The sequence below is a fragment of the Homalodisca vitripennis genome, chromosome 3 (genome assembly GCF_021130785.1).
Source record: "Homalodisca vitripennis isolate AUS2020 chromosome 3, UT_GWSS_2.1, whole genome shotgun sequence".
Classification (NCBI taxonomy): domain Eukaryota; kingdom Metazoa; phylum Arthropoda; class Insecta; order Hemiptera; family Cicadellidae; genus Homalodisca; species Homalodisca vitripennis.
In genome coordinates, this window is record NC_060209.1 from 197,383,078 (window position 1) to 197,405,790 (window position 22,713).

Consider the following 22,713-nt stretch of genomic DNA (forward strand, 5'->3'; position numbering starts at 1 on the left):
TAACGTAGATAAAAGTAGGAATAAAACTTTAATCACTGCATTTCTTGATTTATCTTATTGAAAAAATCAGCTATAAAAATTGTCACAGACTCTGATCACCCGGCTTATGTAAACGTGCTTGAATTAAATATGCTAGTAAATCACAATCCATACTTGTTGAAACAAAAAAGCACCTTTGATTACCGTATATAAAGTTTCAATAATACCCAAGAATATACAGGGGTATATTTTAGGGATAACCCTCATTATTCAAATAAACAAATCCTATTTTAGTAGATTGGACAGGCATTCAAGTATTTCAAATTTAAATTGTTTCAAGCGTGTATAAAAAGAACTATAACATAAATGTTGGCATGAAATATCACCAATAAACATACTCGTATATTGCTACTGTAGAATTATACATTAATCTTAGATAAATTAAGCTCTAAAATACTCAGACCAGTTGGAAAACATAACTGCCGTTCTAACTATATTCTCTGATTCTCAAATAGTTCTGCAGACAATGTGTGCAACCTGGAAACGAAAACGTAAAGAATGGCTTCCTTTTTAATAATCAATAAATTAATTACCAGAGTAAGGACCATAATGTTACACTAGCCGCCCAGCCACATAGGTGTCAAAGAAAATGAAATTGCTGATAAAATTGCTAAACAAGCTAGTGATGATATGGAGTTTCAGCCAGACTATACATCATTACAAAAATTAGACGCACTCGTATATAGAGAAATAACGAAGAAATTGTTTGTTAAAACTCACAGAGATTTCTAAAGTTCTAATAAAGGCCAACAAAACAAGTGCTACCGAATTTAGTCAAGAGGTCGTGGATAGAATTGAATACTTTAATATATAGTTTATCATTATTATGTGCAGTTTGAGGTTTGGACACTTTAGCAACGCATAACGTTTACATCAGACGAAATTATTAGATAATCTGTAGGTAAAAAAATGTAGAAGGAAAAAGTGGTGTTGAGGAATCGATTTGATCATATATTCAATAATTATATTAGTTGTATTAAAGAACGTAAAAATGTGTCTGAGAAATTGAGAAAACGTTGTTCAAAAACATTTTTCTACTTCATCACATTTACCAACCCTTCTTCAAAGAGATCATTATGATATTTGGTGAACTCTTCTTGAAATTTCTATCGGACTCAATAATAAAGATTAAAGATTACAAATACATAATAAATAAATTTTAATATCTGGAAATAAAATACTTGTGTACAAATTATTTATGGAAAAAAATAACAACTGACTGAAATAAATTAAATTAATTTTGATGACAAAATACCTGTGGTTTCATGGATAAATACGAAACCCAGAAGCAAAAGAAAAAGGTGAATGTTTTTGTTTGATCTATATTCGTACTGGCTCTATCTATGGTACTGAACACTGAACTGATCAGTGATCACGAGCAACTCTTTAAAACTAGGTTAGAATGGTTGGGTTATTTTGGTATTTTAGTACCAATTTGAACTAGAATAGTAAATTTAGGCCAGGGTAGGAAATAAGAAATACCGTTCGTATCGTAGGATGATTCTAGAATTTCTCCTACAGTTATTGCAAGCGATGTTTCATGTATTTTCATTTAGTAGAAAGACACTTTCTAATTCGCTCAACATATACATCAAGTCTAGCAATGGTAATACGTTATCAGTCTCATTAGATCCAAAGTGGGACATAAAGAATGTGAAGCAAGTAATAGCTCCTAAGTTAGGCCTTTCACCAGAAGAAGTGAAAATAATTTTTGCAGGAAAGGAGTTAGAGGACTCAACAGTTATTGAGGTAAGGGTTATATCTGTTCTCTTGTTACTAATGTAATAAACTTTAGTCTGTGGGCCATACAAGTTACCTAAGCCTGTAAAAGTGTAATTCCTATGGGCTTACATTTATCAAGTTAATTAAAAAATGAAATTATTACATGGACTTGAGTATTATGTAAAAAACTTGTTTGGAAGTCCAAGTAGCTGACCTCATGTAACAAATAGGTACATAAAGTGGCAGTAGCCTATTTGTCCACAGATTTGTAAAACATTGTAGGTCTAGAACTACTGTGTATAGTGACATGGCCAAATTTCAAGTAAAAAATGCAATAATAGAATGGGTGCTTGTAAAACTTTGGTGTTTTCTTTAGCAGCCACATTACGATATTTTAATACACGAAATAATAAAGTTTTGGAGGTACTTTGGGATTATACCGACCACACCAGTATGAAGAACACAAAAATATAAATTTATAGAAACAAACATTGATAGAACGAAAACACAACTGTTTAATTACATAATTACAAGCATTTCCCGGTATTGTTGTCGCTGTTATCTTATCTTTCTCGATAATCCTGATTAGGGCAGGGCGCGGCATCACATGATTTGCACGGTACATAATTGCCTTTCCATTACAATTCAATTTATATTTCTGATCAGCCCCTCTAGAATTTGATATTTTACTGATAGGTACTATCTCGAGGGATGTTTTTCTTTCGTCGACATCAGCGCGGGCTTCAGCAGCACCTTTGGCCGGAGGCACTCGCATTTTGGGTGGCGGAGTGTGATCAAGAATAAAAACAAGTTTTGAGTGTTTTTTTCAATAAAGAGTTTAGTTTTAGTTTGGTAATGTTTGTTTTTGTTGAATTTTTGTGTTTGGAGAAATGTAGAGGTAAAACACGGAAGTACTACAACAAAGCAACGCACCAGCTGAACGGGCGGCGAGACTCTGCAATCACGTTATCTACTAGACCGCTCGACTTTGACCTCTGTCTGAGGGTGGGGAGGGGTTTGCGATAAGACAATTCCTGTTTTATATTGACGAAATATTGTTCTACGCTAATCTAGTAATCAGTAGAAGCAAAATGTCAAATAACGATTCATGTCTGGGTGTGGTCGGTATAATCCCAAAGTACCGTTTTGGAAAGGACAAAAATGTATTTACCTCGTAAAAGGGCATAACGTTTATATTATCCACGTTAGTTTTTAAAAATAAAAAAACCACTTCTATCTATTTCTTCAAATGTACATTTTAATTTTCACTGGGTTGTGGTGATCTTTAATTGCACAATAATTGATGATTCATGAGGTAAATATTAAGATCAGCGACTACCGCTCCGATCGCAGTAATTTTTTGCATACCAACAAAGGTTTGAAAAAATTGAAAAAAAATACAAACTAAACAAAATTTTAATAAAAACAATTAAAATTGAAAAAAATTGTTTACTTACCTTAATGGTATTTTGGGGGGTACAACGCAGCCACTGCCTCGAGGAAAGCGTGAACCCTTTCTTCTGGGATGTATTTGGTTTTAAACAAGTACTCCGCGAGTTAACCGACGAAGTGCTTGCTCTTGTGACCGTATTTGGGGACTTCTGACCAGACGTCACGTTAGTTTTAAAAATAAAAAAACCACTTCTATCTATTTCTTCAAATGTACATTTTAATTTTCACTGGGTTGTGGTGATCTTTAATTGCACAATAATTCATGAGGTAAATATTAAGATCAGCGACTACCGCTCCGATCGCAGTAATTTTTTGCATACCAACAAAGGTTTGAAAAAATTGAAAAAAAATACAAATTAAACAAAATTTTAATAAAAACAATTAAAATTGAAAAAAATTGTTTACTTACCTTAATGGTATTTTGGGGGGTACAACGCAGCCACTGCCTCGAGGAAAGCGTGAACCCTTTCTTCTGGGATGTATTTGGTTTTTAAACAAGTACTCCGCGAGTTAACCGACGAAGTGCTTGCTCTTGTGACCGTATTTGGGGACTTCTGACCGGACGTCACGCCACTTCCGTTCAATTGTGTTGGTACAGGTGGATGTTAAGGGGTCAACAAAGTCCTTTGAGTGATTCACAGTCAGGTGATTAAACTGATACTGTGAAAGGGTGTTGTAGGCCTTCCAGCAATCAGTTATTATTGTGGATCCTGGCAAAACCCAAGTTTTAATTCACCGTATCAGAGTCTTCGCCGTACGGTCTTTAACTGGGATAAGGAAGGTGTGATTGGTCTCCCGATCTATTCCCCCCAACACCCACTGTCCTTTTACTATCCGTCCTCTGTTGTACCTTCTTTTGCCAAATTTGGCTTCATCAATTTAAACTACGGCGCCGGGTCTGTTGGCTGTTTCTTTTCAAGTGGTCAATGTAGACTTCCCGGATGAATGAGTAGTAGTCCACTATTGTCGGGTCTGTGAGATGAAGATGAGTTTTAACAAATGAGTGCCTCGGAGGTGATGTGAAAAGATATGTTGCAATAAAACGCCACAATGTGTTAATATTGACTTTACTTCGCTCCAGGAACGTGCCGACCTTTGCCGAAACATGCCAGCCACACTTTTTCCGGGCTTTCTTCTGCAAAGCAACAGTCTTTCCACACCTGAACTTTAAGTCATCTGTCAAGTTCACAGAGTTCCCGCACTTCACAAAATTTGTCTTCGTTGGAAGCACGTTGTGCGGACAAAATACGTTAATAACACACTTTTCATCAAACAAACATGCTTCGAAGAATAGCGTGTGACAAGAACCATCGCACGCCATGTCAACAACTTCACTAATTATTCCTTGTCCATGTGAGTTTGTTTGTTGACGTCTGGCGGTCAATCGAAGTCGTCCTATAGGTCATGTGATCCGCCCGGCCAATCAGAAACTTTCCTGTTTGTCACGTGACTACTGTCAACTCATCAAAACGACCATGGTTGGCCATTTTTTAAAATTTGATAGTCGAAAATCTTGTTATTTATGTGTTTTTTATTGCCAACATTTTACTGCCGAAAAACGTGTTTTTTATATGTTAGCGACAATCGGGACTATTTTTTTTCGGTGAAATTACGTTAACCTGTGTTAGTATGCAAAAAATTACGGCGATCGGAGCGGTAGTCGCTGATCTTAATATTTACTGGATGATGATTGTATTCAAGAAGAATACAAGGAATTTGAGAGGTCAGGTTAGGGCTACCAACTGCATGTAAGGATAATTAGTAATTGTGAACTTAACCCTCCGGCTGGCGCGCATTTGAGCCTTGACTGGCACCCTGTTTTTAAGCTTCGTGCAGAGTTTTTTAATTTTTTTATCCTGTACAATTAATTATTGGAAAAAAAACACAAAAGTGTTATACATTAAATTACTCTGCAGAATATGTTGTACAATATAAACATAATTATAATTTGACTTGCCTAAATAATGGTGGATGTTTGATGGTCAGAACTCAAAACTTTTTTTTTTCAAAAAAAACACTTTTTTATATTAAGCCATTAAAAAAAAACTCAAAATTAATTTTATTTAAAAATCTAAAATATGCATAATGTTCACTTACTTATGCACAAAAACAAAATACATAGTTATAAACACTTTTATTTACAAATGAAATTACAATTGAAAAAAACAAGACTATATACAAGCACTAACAGTTGCTGAGTCGCGTCACGCGGAAGTAGTCGGGAGCTTTTAGCGGCCAGTAAAAGAACAAATATTCATATATATATATATATAAAAGTGAATACATTATTAGAAGGCTTGGGATCTTGTGATTAAAGTGATATAACTTTTATGCGATTCGAGCGGTAATTATCGGAACTATGACGTAATTAGTAGACGATGTTTAATGAGTCGTATATTACGACTCTGCCAGTTCACGGCGGGAAAAAATGAGTCGTAATTTACGACGTTGCCAGCCGGAGGGTTAATGGCTGCAGTGACAGAAGACGAGTTTTGCTTTATTAACATATTGCTATTGTTCTCCTGAACAAAATAATATAAGGTTTAAATGGGTGACAGTGACAAATAAAAAAGTTATAGAACATTAATAGTGGGACTACTTTTCTCGTGTGAAATAACATTTCATTGTTCTACGGGTGTCACGTGGTCTTATTTTGATTGTAAGTCAACCTCATATTGTTATCTCATCAGCTGTTATGCCGGCTGTCTTTGAATACGCAAAATAACAATAATGCTGAAATCAGGAAAATTTTACACAAAATAAAAGACGTTCAATAACCTTCTAAGAATAAAAGTTCATATAAGCTTAACATAAGTGTCTCTGGCCTTTAGTGCAGACTGTGGCAACACCTTTGAAGTAGGAGAAAAAACATTTATCATTTAATTTTCCTTTTTTTATTTAATCAAAAGAACCCAGCAGTATATGAATCAGTATCATTAAAATCCATTTCAAAAAATTACTTATTTACATAATCTATGTGAACTTTTCTGTGTCAACAACATTAACTGACTTCATCCTGATTTTTACCTATTATGTAACACTTCTAGGGTCTTCAGATGATACCAAATTTTTATAAAAATATCCTTTTTTTTGCTCGTTTTATGGTATTATTAAATTGATTTCGGCCCACTTTTTATTTCTCCCAGTCTTTATTTTCCCTAGATTTTCAGTAGTTGTTTCTTGATTTATTTTTCAGTTTTGTTATTTTTGCAACCTCTGGCATCCTTCAGGGAGCTTTTCTTTTGAGTTACCGGTATCTTTTTACAAACAGTACGTAGGAGCATATTCATCATATAGACTACATTCCTTATCCTAGAAGTAATAAATCTCTCAATATCATCAAAATATTGTATGTATTTGGCATCATCCCAGTTTATTTCTGAAAGTTGAGTGACGAAGCAGTTTGCCTCAAAATTGGAAAAATCTCTATAACACATTAGCTTAGATTTATTTTTCATGTGTAATATAATATCAAAATATTAGCTTATGGTCAATCATTTTAACTCCTCTGTGGTTTGTTATTATCGGGGCTTCTATGATGTCGGTCCTATTGATTTTAACCAACTTCTCCACTATACTGTGGTCTATCAAAGTGGCTGAGGTTGCTTTCACTCTTGTTAGTTCATTTACAATTTGCAAAGCATTCAATTTCTTCAAGAGTTGGCGTAAATATTTTGAATCTTGTTCGAAATTTAACAAATTAATGTTCGTGTCCTATATAAGTATTCCACAGAGTTTGCTTCAATCACAAACTCGAGGCGGGTGTACCTAATAAAGGGTGGCCTATATGCAACGTACGAACCAAGTCTTTTAAACTCAGAACAAAGCAAACATATTCTATACCAGGGTCCACATCTTCATACAGAAAATGCTGCTTATATAAGATACCTTCCCTTAGGTATAGAGCAACACCTCCTCCAGATTCGCTTTCTGTCCCACCTGCTTAGATTTGGCGATTACAGCTCAGTAAATTGTGAAGGAGACAGTATTTTTCTAGACATTTGCCATCGTTCAGTGAAACAAAAAATCGAGTAACACTAAGTTTCGAGATCTGCAATCTGATCTCTTCTTCAGGTAAATAACTAACCTAATACATACTAGATTAAAATAAACAAGTCACTGAACAATGGCAAATGTCCGGAAAAATCCTGTTTCCTTCACAATCCTTCCATCGTCAAAAGTAAACTTCAATCAGTAAATTATACTCTGATGTCATGTAGCTGTCAGAGAAATCCAACCAATCAGGAAAGCGGCATCGATATGTCCAAAGAAGTTGCGCAATATCAAATAGAACTGAAATAACAAGGGAAAATGAATAATCTTTACCGTGGAGATAGAATCTGTTATCAAAATGACAAAAAACAAAAATTAATTTAGTGTATGTATTGTTTTATTGTGTTTTTGTCACAATCTTTATTTAATGTAGTGTTTGGGCCCTCTAGTTTTATTTTATTTACTTATAAATTTAAAACAATAAAATTAGTCTGACTTGGTTGTAGATGTTGAGATAAAACTTATTTTTTTACAGAGATCTGTCTACTATCGATAACTTATGCAATTACTTTTCGGATATGTTGGTTTATGCAAAAATTTAAATCAACCTATTGGTTTTGGTAGACTTATGTTTTCCCTCTTACTCTGGTCGTAGGACTGTGATCTCGGAGAGCAGAGCATCCTGCATGCCGTCAAGTCCCGGCAGGATCACACGGCGCGAGCTTCCAAGCCACTCAACGAGGCCCTCAAGGATCTGCAACTGGGGAAGATCAGTGAAGCAGACGATGCCATTGAGGAGAGGGTCATTGAGCGAAGGCGTGTCCACTTCTACGTATACTGTGCGACGACGTGCACAGGTGTGCGTGAGGGCAAGCTGCGTGTGAGGTGTTCGGCATGTAAGAGCGGTGCCTTCACTGTAGACAGTGACCCCCGGTGCTGGTCCGATGTCTTGGATCACCGTAAGATTTCTGGCCACTGTGAACAGGAAGGCTGCCCGGTGAGTTGTCTATGACAAGAGCTCTATCATTTTGAATTTTGTTTGTTAAGTTTTCCAAAACGGGACTTTTGCGAACCCGTCTACTGCCAGTTGTAGGAATTAGTCAGTGTTCTGTCACTGATATCGTAAGTTGCTGCGTAATCGTTGTAATTTTCCACTTTTACAAGGTTACTTTTGAAAATATAGTAAAAACTAAATTGGAACACTTATTATTTAACTGTTCATATTGTATAAAATAACAACAAAATTGTCATAACTAAGCTATACATGACAGACCAAACTACAATACTTGTGATCTATTTTGCATATTCAAAATTTATTTAACCCTAAAAAAACTTCTGATATATTGGAAGTTGGTAAAAGTAGCGAAAACAGTGAACTTTCTATATATCGAAGTTTCGTAATTAATGTTTATCATTTATTCAATGACACATTTTGATTGAATTTTCATGAAAAAAAGCCTAAATAGATAACCAAAGTAACGAAATATAATGGTTTTGTAAAAAGTATATGACTTTTTGATTGTTTATTCTATGTCTGTGTACATGCAATGTCGGCCGTCTGCTTCCTCAATGGTCAGACAACACATCAGTCGCTGCTTCTCGGGAGTAGACAAACAGACTGGTACTTTGGTATCATCCGGAGGCCACTATTTTTGGATAAGTCTTCCTTACCGGGGTCCAAAATATATTACAGTATTAAAAAGAACAGAAATGTACAAATCATTACGACGAACCGTTATCGTATTCAGTTTCTCAAAAGAAAGCATCGGCGAGAATTGAGTTGAATGCATCGCCACCACTAAAAAATTTTCCTCTTCAGTTCAAGTTAAATCCTAGAGGCAAAGATAATTATTGATGATGACATAAATTAACAAAGCGCATTCAGTGAAAACAAAAACTAAAAGAACAAGTTAATTATTTGAAAGTGACCGGTGATACGTGTGTCTAGGTTTACTTGAAAGGTCACTCGTCTAGGCCTATTTGAGCTTTCAAATAGGCCTAGACAAATAGTGATTTGGTGACAGGAAATATGACTTATCTGGTATTTTTCAATTCATTATGAAACAAAGAAAGTACTAGTAACATATAATAAAGTTTTATTTTGGTCCCCGTTAAGGAAAACTTGCCTAAAAATAGTGGCCTCCAGATAATACCAAAATACCCAGACAGTTGCTAATATATGTTTACATTGTAAATAGTGTTATTTACGCTGTTTTACTTTTTTCTGTGTTTTGTTTGATTTACATGAAGAGTAATGAGTCAGTGTACTGAACTAGAGTAGGCCTATCTGGAAAATATTTGGTTTAGTTCAAATGAGTCCAATTTTATCCATCCACTGTTGGAAAACGCGGTATTTAGGATTTTGTACAAAATTCATATAAGTATATAATATTCCTAACTAAGAATTTTCTTGAGAATCGTACTTTTTTCAGTTGTATACAGAAATATTCACTGTTAGTATACTTTATGCCTCAACATCTTGTTATCACTGGGTAAGAGTGTTTAAAAACTATTTTTTCTAAAATTTCAAATTTACAATAGGTACTTATTATTTTAAATATTAACAAATCATACTAATATCTTTTTTTTTAGTAAATGACATAATATATTATGGTAGCCTATTTTATAATATAGAATATAAAAGAACGGGTAAAGGATTTGATTTGTGGTTCCTAATATATAGCTCTTTCTCTGAAATTCTGCAAATTCCACAAAAATAGACCTGATATTTCTGGTTTACTTCTTGTAATATAGACTGGTCTCTAAAGAGTAAAATTCATAATTTACTAAGATACTTCAACACTGAATAATAGAAACAATAAAACCTGAGCCATTGTAAACTGCAATAAACGAAGTGTTTTATCATAATGTATAATAAATGATCAGCTGATTGATATCTGTCGTGGTTAACACATTTAGTGCAAGCCATGCGGATCCACGTTGTAAGCGGCACAGAAGCGGTTCCTCGCATGCGAATCCACGTGGCCTGCCATTGACTATACTGTTGCTCAGTGTGAGTCCAGTTCTCAACCGGGACAGTTCTTATTTGGTGAGGGTACCTACATCAGCAGGTACTGCGTTGTTCTGTTCTCACAGAGACATGTGCTGTACAGGATGGACCAGTAGGCTGGGCAGAGTTCTACTTCAAATGCAGTGAACACACCAGCCAGGGGGAACGAGACCAGGCTGTCCCTCTGTACCTCATCAGAGCCAACCTGCGGGAAGTTCCATGCCTGGCCTGCACCGATGTCAGGTAACTCATTCCTTCCGATTCGTTTTTTGTTGTTGTTGTGAATTTTCCTATCAGTTTTTAAAGGAAGCCTGACTCTTGAATGACCAAGAGGATGGGTTCCCCCCTCCCAGTGCCCAGTACAGCATTCAATAGATCCTATTCTGTATACTCACCCATTCTAGAACTTCATCTTCATTGATGTCTTCACAACCAGAAATGTTCATAACGATTTTTGTTGAATTTTCATCATCAGGATCGATTTTATTCTTGATCAGAAGTCCAATCAGATAAGAGAAGAGAAGTTCCATGATTTTTTGAGTGTGTCGAATTAAACTTATTCCAAGAGCCAGCAGACTAATATAAGACGTTACATGTTGATTATTTCAGTGAATCTTTTACTGATTCAAGTTAAATTGAATGCAGTAATGCGATAGCTTTGCTTAAAGGATTCAAGAACACCCTGGTCTATTGAATGGACTAAACTAGTCACATTTGGTGGCCAAGAGTTTCACTATAATGTTACCAAATTCATTTGTGTCAGTTGTTGAATTGTCAACTAGAATAATGGCTTTTTCTGGCTACTTCTTACTCATTAAGAATGATTTTACTTTAGGAACGAAACAGTTATGAAACCACTCAGATTGTATTGGGCTTGACATCCACACAATTCTTTGACTCAAGTACACAACTGGAAACGCGCACTTGGGTTAATGTTTTTTATTGCTCTTCGTCTCTTTGATTTGACAATTCACAGTAATAGAAGGTGAAAAATACCAGATACATGCAAGAACAGTCATCCTTTCATTACATAATTTATGTCTTGTAGCGAAAATTTCTCATTGCAGCAGCAAGGAATTTTTTGGAAACCTTTCAAAATTAAGTCCAGTCTCATCAGCATTAAATATTTGGTCTTTAGTGTAGCAGATTGCAACCGTATCTTAAAATTCTGTTTAAAAAATATTCACAGCATCTTTATCTCCATACATCTTCTTGCCATGTAAGTTCAACTTTCTAACTGTGCAATAAGCCTGTCATGTATCAAGCTGAACTCTTTGAAGATCACCCATCAGTGTGAGTAACATTTGAATCTTTTCCAATAAAATTTACCTGCTTTTTTGGTTTTTTCATTCTTATATTGACTTCCTATTGGGCATTTTAGAGCAATACTCTTGTAGATTACATTTATTTCTCATTCAGGCTGACTCAGGAAGTTCGTACAGCTGAATCCACAGGATAACACCATTTTGCAGTCTTATAATTGCCTCAAGATTTTTTTCGACAGTTATCACTATTGTTTTCCCACTGGCGGACATGAAACTCAAAAAATAAAACCCCGTACAGTTCAGTACTTACACTAACAATAAAATCACTAAATGTACTATACTGTACATGTAAATAAAGCCTATAGACTACACTTAAACTCTGGGCAAGATTGCATGATACTGAACTCGCCATTACAAGACAAGCACTCACTGATAGTGGGAAAACAGATGATGGTGTGCTGCCACGTGACCACAAGCCACGTGACCAAGCCATGAATTTGTTTGTATTACGAACCATTACACTGTATGTCTAGGACTGCAAAGACACAGTAGATTTATTTTAGACACATAACATGGAAGTGTAACAACCAACATAGTTTTGTAGTTGTGTATTGTGACTCTGACAAGCGATATGGTTGTGTTCAGTGATCCTGTGCTGGTGTTCCCATGTGAGGCGAGCCATGTGACCTGCCTTGATTGTTTCCGTCAGTACTGTGTGTCCAGACTGCAAGAGAGACAGTTTGTTAGTGACGCACAGTTGGGCTACACACTGCCCTGCCCAGCTGGCTGCCCCAACTCTCTCATTGCTGAGTGTCACCACTTCCGGCTGCTGACAGACCAGCAGGTAAAACACCCTTGCATACGTACAGTACAATCATTTATCTGAACCGGTTTTACAGATAGAATGTACTCCATACATGTTCGGCATAAATAAAAGAGTGTACAATATTGTAAAAAAATAACATTGTTTTATTAGATGTACAAGAGGTTGACAAGTATAGATTTGGGACTTCTAAGTACAATGAGAACGATTCTGATAATAAAGAACTGGAATATGTTATGATTCACTCTGAGGCCACGGCAGTAGTTACCCGCCTGTAGTTGCCGATGATCTAGTCTGGCTTGTAGTTAATGATGACCGTGTTTGGCTTGTAGTTACCAATGACTATGTCTGGCTTGTAATTACCAATGACCTTGCCTAGCTTGTAGTTACCACTGACCTTGTCTGGCTTGTAGTTACCGATGACAGTCTGGCTTGTAGTTAAAGATGACCTCGTTTGGCCTATAGTTATCAATGACCTTTAAATATCATAAAATTTTTGCTTGTTAGGTACCCAACTTTGGACTGATGAACTCAAAACAAAGAGATTGGAACCAGCTCTTTAAATTCCTAATTCCATACTATGAAGAGGGAGACGAATATTTCAAAATTACATAGTGATGTAACATGGGTTTATTATACTATGGTTAAACAAATAAGACAATCATTGGAGTGGGGTCACTCCTTGTTATCGCGCAAACTCGCAAGATTAGTTACTTGTGTAGGCGGCAGAATTTTATTCAGTTATTATTGAAAAGCTTGTATCTAATAAGGCCTTAATATAAATGTTACATATGTTACAAAATAGTTTTAGGGGTTTGAAATTCAGAAAGTTGAAATTCAGTGAATCAGAGATAATTATTTATTTAATAAACTAGACAATTGTCAATTCTGGAGAGAAGAAATGTACAGTAAAAATTAAGCTGAAGAACAACTCCACCACAACTTTTATGAAGATTGAGAGATTCAACAACATAATCATACAAATGACTGTAGAACTTTCAGACACCGGCAATGCACATGTGTTGCGAAAGCCTTCAATCAATTCTTGAAACAACTTCATCAAAGGTTATCGTACAAAATGACTTGAATGATTTGAATTTAGCCACGGAGTAGAACTCTCACCATATAGATAAATATCAATAAAAAATAAATATGTTTTAATTACAAAACATAATTAAATAATAAATATTCATGTTAATTCATTACAATTCTAGAATTATTTAATATGGACTCATTAAGTAAAAGTCAATGACTTGAATTTTTCCACAATGTGGTTTCATTAATTTCTCTTGGTCATTAGGGAATTGGCTATGGGAGTCTTTTTTGATCTCACCAATGCCTTTGATATGGTCAATCACAATTTGCTCCTACAAAAACTTGACTATTACAGATTAGAGGAGTTTCCCACTCTTGGATCTTTTCATATATCATAAGGACTCAGGTCGTTCAAGGTCTCTTCAGGAATCTTAAGATCTGTTTTATCGTATTCAAAGGAGGTAAAGGAGTTCCTCAAGGGTCAGTCCTGGAACCTCTACTTTTTTCTCCTATTTATTAATGACCTGTCATCTTGCATTACTGGCATCAATGCTAAAGTGTCTGCTTGCAGATGACAGCTCTAGCTCCATTAAGACTCAGAGAATGCTCAGAATTGCTTCTAGAGAAACCAGTAATTTAATGCATTGGTTTCAAAGAAACCGACTATTGCTGAATGAAGTAAAAACTCAATTATTAGATTTCTGTATCACAAACGATCGGAGCAGCCAAAATTGGTTTTGGGAGAGATGGAGGTATCACTATAATTTTTTTTGGGCTGTATATTGGCAACCAACTAAAATTCCAGGATCACATTGATTTTTTCTGCAATAAATTGAGTTCTGGTATACTTGTACCTTATCCAAGTTGGCGGACATTCGAGTAACTTTGCCTGGATACTATAGGTTGATATATCCATTACTGTAATATGCTGTGACCATTTGGGGATTTGAATGTGAATGCACTAGCCCAATATATTCAGATATTATAATATTCAAATTTCAAAAGAGGGTGTTGAGAGCAGCATTTGGGAAACCTTTTCGGGCTATCATGTAGGCCAATCTTAAAGGATTCCAGTATTCTTATCTTTCTGTCCATTTACATTTTGAGTTGTTTAATCTTTGTGCTAAAACACTTTCCCAATTCATTACATTCTTTTTACAGTTACAATCCTAGATAGTCCAGCAGTATAAAAATTCCTAAACATCACACAGGTTTTCTTGATTGAGATTTGCTTATCTCAGGCCTTATCAGTGGCACTAAGCTTTTTAATGCTCTACTTGACTCCCTCAAGGCCGAAAGTACCAATAAAGCTTTTGAAGAAGGCATGAAAACGCTTTTGTTTGAAACAGTTGCCCCTACATCGTGTAGGAAAATAAATTCAACGTTTAGTTTCCTATTTGTGGAAACTGAATCTATTGTACAGCTGAACACTGTGTATAATAAAGAATTCTGAGTTCTGTAATGGATTTGACTTCTAGAATCCGGAGTCCACGTCCGTCTGAAGAGATCCAAAAAATTCTGCAGTGATGAAGATGTTCAAAACTAATTCTTTGCATTGTTTCAACATCACACACCTAAACCACTAAAGAGGTCTATCTAGATCAGCCATCAAGTGTAATCTAGATGAAGAGGTTTTCTGATTCTCACAAAGAGCACAATTGTTGGATCTGTACTGATTTCTTGTATCACTAAATGGTGGCAAATGTTCGAGAAAATCCTGTTTCCTCCACGAACCTTCCATCATCAAAAACAAACATTAAACAAGAAGTCTTAGCACCATTATTAATTATATTTATTTATGTATTGTTATGTAGATTTTTTACGCTCCCAAACAGCATGTGAGCAATGTTTTATAATTAGTAATCTTGTAATTGAATAGTAATTTTGTACAAAAATAGTTGTCTTTTGCATATGGGAAGGTATCATTTTAATGTTACTAAATTGTAACTATTTCAGATCTAATGTTCCAATGAAGACTTTGCCTTTAAAATTTACAGAGATTTAAAATTTATAGAATAAGTTTAATAAATGAAATTATTGTTTGTTAAATTTATTCACCCAAAAATTTATATTTGTAAAAGAATAATTCTTTTAAATGTTTGTTGTATTGCTTTTTAGGAGTTGTTTTGTTGAAAAATGTACATTGTATATACAGGGTGTCCAAAAAGTCCCGGGTCGGTTAAATATTTTTCAAAATATTTAAAATAGAGCTACAAAACCTTACACAAAGTTACTGGACATAAAAATCTATTTTATCAGATATTCAGTGATCCGCTACTTCCACAGGGGGGCGGCCCCCAGGAGTCAGAAGAAAATCTTAAATGGAAGCATAGGTTGATATGCATATCAAATAAAAGGTCTTTATTAGTAGAGTACAGAGCCGCAAACCCGATCTCAAACGGATAATCGAGTCAAAAATGACAGCCGTTCAAATATGGCTCGAGTTTGCAACTTAGGTTAATGTAAAAAATAAACTGATGACCTTTTTGATTTTAACTTAACTAACCCAAAACTGTTTACAATTAATTGTTGTTGTAGAATAATAATTTTCGTTATTTCTGAGAGGGACCGGAGTTTTGGGTTAGTAAAGTTAAAATCAAAAAGCTCATCAGTTTATTTTTTACATTAACCTAAGTTGCAAACTCAAGCCATCTTTGAACGGCTGTCATTTTTGACTCGGTTATCCGTTTGAGATCGGGTTTCCGGCTCTGTACTCTACTAATAAAGACCTTTTATTTGATATGCATATCAACCTATGCTTACATTTAAGATTTTCTTTTGACTCCTGGCAGGCCGCCCCCCTGTGGAAGTAGCGGATCACTGAATATCTGATAAAATAGATTTTTATGTCCAGTAACTTTGTGTAAGGTTTTGTAGCTCTATTTTAAATATTTTGAAAAATATTTAACCGACCCGGGACTTTTTGGACCCAAACTCTAGCCATCTTTGAACGGCTGTCATTTTTGACTCGGTTATCCGTTTGAGGTCGGGTTTGCGGCTCTGTACTCTACTAATAAAGACCTTTTATTTGATATGCATATCAACCGATGCTTACATTTAAGATTTTCTTCTGACTCCTGGCGGGCCGCCCCCCTGAAGAAGTAGCGGATCACTGAATATGTGATAAAATAGATTTTTATGTCCAGTAACTTTGTGTAAGGTTTTGTAGCTCTATTTTAAATATTTTGAAAAATATTTAACCGACCCGGGACTTTTTGGACACCCTGTATATTAAAAGTGGAAAAAAAGAGTTATGCATTTGTTGTTTACTAATAGGGAAGGAAATGAAAATAAGCACCCATTAAATAACTTGAGGGAGTTTAAAGAAACTCAACAGTACCTACCTTCTGACCTTCACATTTCTTGTGTAAGCTGAATTTGCTGTACTAGAGTGTTAGAACACTTGAGCCAATACACAATTAAGGAAGGTATTAAATTTGTATATTTGAACATTCAAGCTTATATGTTCTTTTCTGTCACACTAACACCCCTCCCTTCTCCACCTATAATATTTTACTGATATTTACTACTTATTACTATAAGTTGGTTAAAATATATCCTTATCCTGTCCTTATACAAATGTAGTGGCCAATCTCCTTTATTATATTAATCCATTCTTATTATTTATGGTTATATTGATAGGTATATTTCTGTACAGTACGCCCAGTACCAGAGGTTTGGAGCTGAGGAATATGTCCTGAAGGCAGGAGGCGTGCTGTGTCCCCAGCCTGGTTGTGGAGCTGGTATCTTGGCTGACCCTGACTGTACCAGGATAGTATGCCAAAACGGCTGTGGGGTGAGTAGTACTTCTTTTCTACTGTATGTAGAAGTTTTTTCGGTATGCTCATTTCAAATGATTTGAAGCAGAGAAATACAGGGTCCGTCTAATAAGTATCAGGGCTGGTTCCAAAAATAAAAATGTATTGCAAGTATTATTACAATGACTTAATACTCTTCTAAATACATTTATCATGCATCGATACACTTAGTTTGTCACGTCTGCCACTCGTCAAAAGCCCGCTGGGTCGGTTTTCGGAATACGGTTGAGAACCTTTGTCGTCGAACCGATGTCCTTTAACCCCCTTTTTCATTCGCAGAAACAAGAAAAAGTCTCATGGTGCCAGATCTGAGCTGTAGAGTGAGAGAGGCAACGTTGCCACTCCAAATTTCACCAACAGCTGCTGCACAACAATCGCACTGTGGTATGGTGCACTGTCATGTTGAAGTTTCTAATTCTTCACAATTGCTGGTTGCACACACATTATGCGATTTTGTAGGTGTCAGTCAGTACTTGCACATAAAATGTAGCATGGTTTTGATTTTGACATCCAAGCTTTTTTCGGACGCAGAGACCTCTGTGTGTGCCATTCTGAACTTTGACGTTTTCTTTCCGGGTCGTACTGGAACACCCAAGATTCATCACCGGTAATAACGTTGTTGAGAAAATTTTCATCTTCCTGAATGCTGTTCGAAATTTTTTGTGAAATTTCTACCTGTAACAGTTTTTGTTCCTCGTTCAAGATTTTCGGCACACTTCCTCATCGAAAGATCCTCTGTTACAATGGTGTGGACAGTTCTGATTGGAAGGCTGAAACTGTGAATGAAAATTATCCATTTTCCTAATTTGTAGATTTGTCTGTTCCTTAATAAAAGTGAATTTGAAAGAAAAATATTCAGTTTTTATGGACTTTATTTACATTAGTATTTTGAGAATAAAATTCTCTACAAATTTTATTGAACATTTTTCTTTGTTTATAAGCAATTTAACGGTCCTATTGTATTGTAGTGCAAATGCAAAAATGTGTGTTTTTGACCCTAACCTCTTTCTCTTATTTTTTTCTAAACTATCTATTGGTGATTGAGTTATAAATTAATAGAAAGAAAATAAATTACGACACATTATTTATGCAAAACTCAACTAGTTAATATAAGAGTACTTATACATATGTTGAACTATTCATAAATACATGTACTTTTAGATAGAATAATTGAAAAATGTTATAAAACTTAATGAATAAAAATGATCCATTTTTTATAATTTATAGTTTTGTGTGTTCCTTAATATAAAAAATTGAATTTAAAAGAAAACTTTTCAGTTACTGTTGGCTTTATTTACATTATTATTTCGTTCACAAATTTTTTGAACATTTTTCTTTGTTTATAAGGAATTTAATGGAGCTATTGTAATTCAAACGCAAAAATGTGTGTTTTCGACCTAACCTTTTTTTCTCCTGAACTATTGGAGATAGAGATTAACAAACTGAAATAACACCCTAAAAATGTCAATGTGAGTTAATTTCACTGAGGGAGCTGAATTTCATGTGAAATCTTTATAACTTTCCTGTATAACTTTCCAAACAAAGTATTTCCAGAGCCATGTTTATATGAATTCTTTTTATTGTTTTGATGAGAGGACTAAGGTTGTGCAGTATGGTACGTCCAGTATAAAACGTATAGTGTAAATTCCAATTTCATGTATACAGAAAAATTAAGCACATATCCTTTTACTACATAATAATATAGTTGTAGACTTTTGGCTGTTCGAATTTTCACAGATGTTTTTTACTGCAAAAATATAGTCAAAGTTTAAACTTTGGCAAAACATTTGATAATTATCCGAAATTTCTGTGTGACACATGTAGCAATTAGAAATATAAGTAAGAACCAAAAATTATTCTAGTATATTAGTAAATAAATTTTAATGTTTACCAATATTTGAGAACACTGACATCAGTTTCTCACATTTGAATATATAATAGTGGAAATATTAGTCAACAACAACATATTATTGTCTGTTTCAGTTTGTATTCTGCCGGCTTTGTCTACAAGGCTACCACATCGGCGAATGTCAAACGAGGGAACAGATTGTAGCTTCTGGCAGCTCCAGTTATTCTGTGGACCCTAACAGGGCTGCTACTGTAAGTATACTGTATAACTAGAGATCCTCTATATACAACTAACATGATTGGATATTTTACTGATTAGAAAACATATTTACTGAGGAAAAAAGAACCAAATAGAAATAAATAACCAATCTATAATAAATAATATTGGAGGAATAAGAAACAAAGCTTGGTTAGTAAATAGATGATAAGAATAATGAAGTAAGTTCATCACATTTGTATGTGTATTGGTGAGATGAGGTGAGCAAAGTTTCTATCCAAGTGTCACTAACTCTTTTCGAAGTGTTGTACTGCCACAGAATGTGACGATTCGTCTTTCACGTTTTTTACTATTTCACCTGTCTATGTGTAGGCTCGGTGGGATGAGGCCAGCAGAGTGACTATCCGAGTGATGACTAAACCCTGTCCCAAGTGTCGGACCGCCACAGAACGTGATGGTTAGTCTTTTAAATTTGTTTTACCTTAGTTAATACAATTAATGACTAAATACTTTATGCTCCTCTAGACTAAATCACAAATATGATACTGATAAGATTTTACATACAAGTTTCCTATCATTTAAAGTGGAAACCTGTAGACAAAGTATTATTTAGCTTACAAAATCTGGCAATCTATGCTACATTTTAAGTAAGTATGGATGACATAGAAATATTACATGTTACTTCTCTGGTATTGTAATTATCCCTGATCCAGGTGACATACTGCACTTTGTACAAGAGTCATGGTCTGTGGTAAGGGAGTCAGTCTATTAAAGGATTACAGGATAACAGAGCTCTGAGGTTGTATTTTGTGGGTCTAGGAACAATCAATTCCTCCTGGTGATCTGGTGCACTCTGTACCAAGAGTCACTGGTCTGTGGTAAAGCAGACAGTCTATTGAACATGTGTAGAATAATCTGAGGTTGTATTTTGCGAGTCTAGGAACAATCTATTGCTCCTTGTGATATAGTGCACTTTGTACGAGAACCTGTGGATAATGCACTCTGTACAAGAGTCACTGGTCTGTGGTAAAGCAGACAGTCTATTGAACATGTGTACATGATAATTGAGAGCTCTGAGGTTGTATTTTGCAGATCTAGGAACAATCAATTCCTCCTGGTGATCTGGTGCACTCTGTACAAGAGTCACTGGTCTGTGGTAAGGCAGACAGTCTATTGAATGTGTACAGGATAATCAAGAGCTCTGAGGTTGTATTTTGCGAGTCTAGGAACAATCTATTGCTCCTGGTGATATAGTGCACTTTGTACGAGAACCTGTGGATAATGCACTCTGTACGAGATTTCTTGTCTGTGGTAAAGCAGACAGTCTATTGAATGTGTACAGGATAATCTAGAGCTCTGAGATTGTATTTTGCGGGTCTAGGAACAATCAATTCCTCCTGGTGATATAGTGCACTCTGTACAAGAGCCACTGGTCTTTGGTAAGACAGACACTCTATTGAATGTGTACAGGATAATCTAGAGCTCTGAGGTTGATCTAGTAACAATCTGTTGTTCTCTCTTAATATAATGGGCTGCATGCACTTGGCATGTGTACCAGGTGCAACTTCCACTGGAGCTGATCTTCCCTACACATCTATGATATTGTTCTCTCCCTTGTTACAGGGGGCTGCATGCACATGGTGTGTACCAGGTGTAACTTCCACTGGTGTTGGGTGTGCCAGACAGAATGGACCAGGGATTGTATGGGTGCTCACTGGTTTGGCTAAACTGCTGGCTAGCCAACCACTACCTAATGTGCCTTGTACAAATTATTTTAGAATTATCCAGTAGGGTATATTGTAAACTTGCCATATGTTAGTGTTATTTATTACAAGATTTTGTAGTTTTTTCTAGAAACATTCATTTTATTTTATTTCTAATCAAAATTTTTTATTTCTAATCAAAATAATACCTGGGTTCTAATCAAAGCTCTCAGGTATCAAATGATAGTTTGTAACCTTTTCCCTCAAATTTCCCGAACCTTGGTTTTCTCTTGGACTCTGAACTCCACGGCTGTATAAAACACTTTTTTGAATTTGTCTCATTTTGCTGTATGTTTTGCTTTAAAATTCTACTTAGGCATTATAATACTAAGTATAAATTACTGGGTAAACAAAAAAGAAAAGAAAACAATTATTGTTATTGTTATTGACGTTGTTAACTTATACAAAAAAATTTTTAAACACGTACAGAAATATCAGCAAAACCATAAAAAGCTAGTTTATCTGAAAGGATGCTGTGTGCTATTGTGTTAAAAACTTTAGCCATATCAATAGAACAAAACCAGGATCATATCTGCTTTGCTGTTAAAGTCAGGCAGAGGACAGCATAAACAGGGGAATAGAAATCAAGTTGTTTCCAACTGCAATTTAGTTTACTCTGTAGGGCTTACAATTTAATGTTTACACTGAATTGTGATAGTGACAGACTGAAAAAGAAGAAGGCCAATGTAACATTTTTATTCTGAAATCTTTATATTAGTACATAATATATATATATATATATATATATATTGCATTTCTAGTCACATATATCATGTAGAAAAGGTGATATCTCATATGCCTGCTTATGTAGTACAAAAGGAAGGTATAGACTAACTAACTTTGGGGGTTAATTAAAGCAATTGCGTTTCGAATATAGTTATATTTTCCGTTCTTATACAGAGTTCTACAGTAATAGTAGGTAATAAACGGATCACTTTATACATAGCCTACTTGAAAAAAATACCAAGAAATTTCAAATTCACTTTGCATTACTTGAAAAACCTAATAACACTGTGTAAAATTTCACTGAAATGAATGAAATATTAAATTGTATAAAAATGATTTACAAGTAAGTGTAGTATTTTATAGAGCAAAGCTCACTGGCCAATAAACTTTGTAGTTAGTTACGGCTCTAGCTGACTGTGGGTACACCAGTAATGTACCAAAAATAGTAGAAAACAATGTAATCAGAAATAGTGTTTTGTCATCATTATTATGTTACAATACAAGTAAAGGTTTGTTCTCATTTTGTAACAAACTATTTTATGTGGACTGTAAAAGTGAACAGTGGCGTTTTACACAGATATTCGTTTCCATATATATTATTGCTTTGGAAAGATATAGTAAAGTAATAACTTCAATATAATTCTGTAGAATTTTATTAAGTCAATGTAAGTCTGATGAATGTGATATGTACATAATATCATTAGTTGTATGTTTTTAATAGTGTAAATACTAATAATATGTAGAAGTAAAATTTTTTAAAGATTACAATTTTTCTGAATATTATTTATATCCTACTTCCAATTTTTAACACCTATGGTGCCTCCTTCTAGTGTAAGGAATCAAATGCTACTGATTATCAATTGACCTGAAGATTCAACAGGTCTTAAACTCGACTCTCTTACAGATGAAAGGTACATAGGTACAGTGAGACAAAGCACACGTCATGACGTATTAACCCTTCTTTGGCATTCACCAGGATCTGCTCTCTGCACAGTGGGACAA

The 22,713-nt window shown here is 35.0% G+C and overlaps 1 protein-coding gene across 1 annotated transcript; it reads left to right on the forward strand.

The window, feature by feature from the left end:
* The first annotated feature begins 1,385 nt into the window (after positions 1-1,385).
* LOC124358001 (E3 ubiquitin-protein ligase parkin-like) lies at positions 1,386-22,479 on the forward strand. Its single transcript, XM_046810209.1, has 8 exons — positions 1,386-1,788; positions 7,862-8,203; positions 10,320-10,459; positions 12,127-12,325; positions 16,998-17,135; positions 19,141-19,257; positions 19,595-19,679; positions 20,846-22,479. The coding sequence occupies exons 1-8, from the start codon at positions 1,537-1,539 to the stop codon at positions 20,947-20,949; spliced, it is 1,377 nt and encodes a 458-aa protein (XP_046666165.1). The 5' UTR covers positions 1,386-1,536; the 3' UTR covers positions 20,950-22,479.
* Positions 22,480-22,713: the final 234 nt, after the last annotated feature.

Coding starts and splice junctions, on each gene's coding strand:
- LOC124358001 (XM_046810209.1), top strand. CDS start 1,537: ATGATTCTAGAATTTCTCCTACAGTTATTGCAAGCGATGTTTCATGTA. Junction 12,326..16,997: donor GGCTGCTGACAGACCAGCAG/GTAAAACACCCT, acceptor ATTTCTGTACAG/TACGCCCAGTACCAGAGGTT. Junction 19,680..20,845: donor GACCGCCACAGAACGTGATG/GTTAGTCTTTTA, acceptor CCCTTGTTACAG/GGGGCTGCATGCACATGGTG.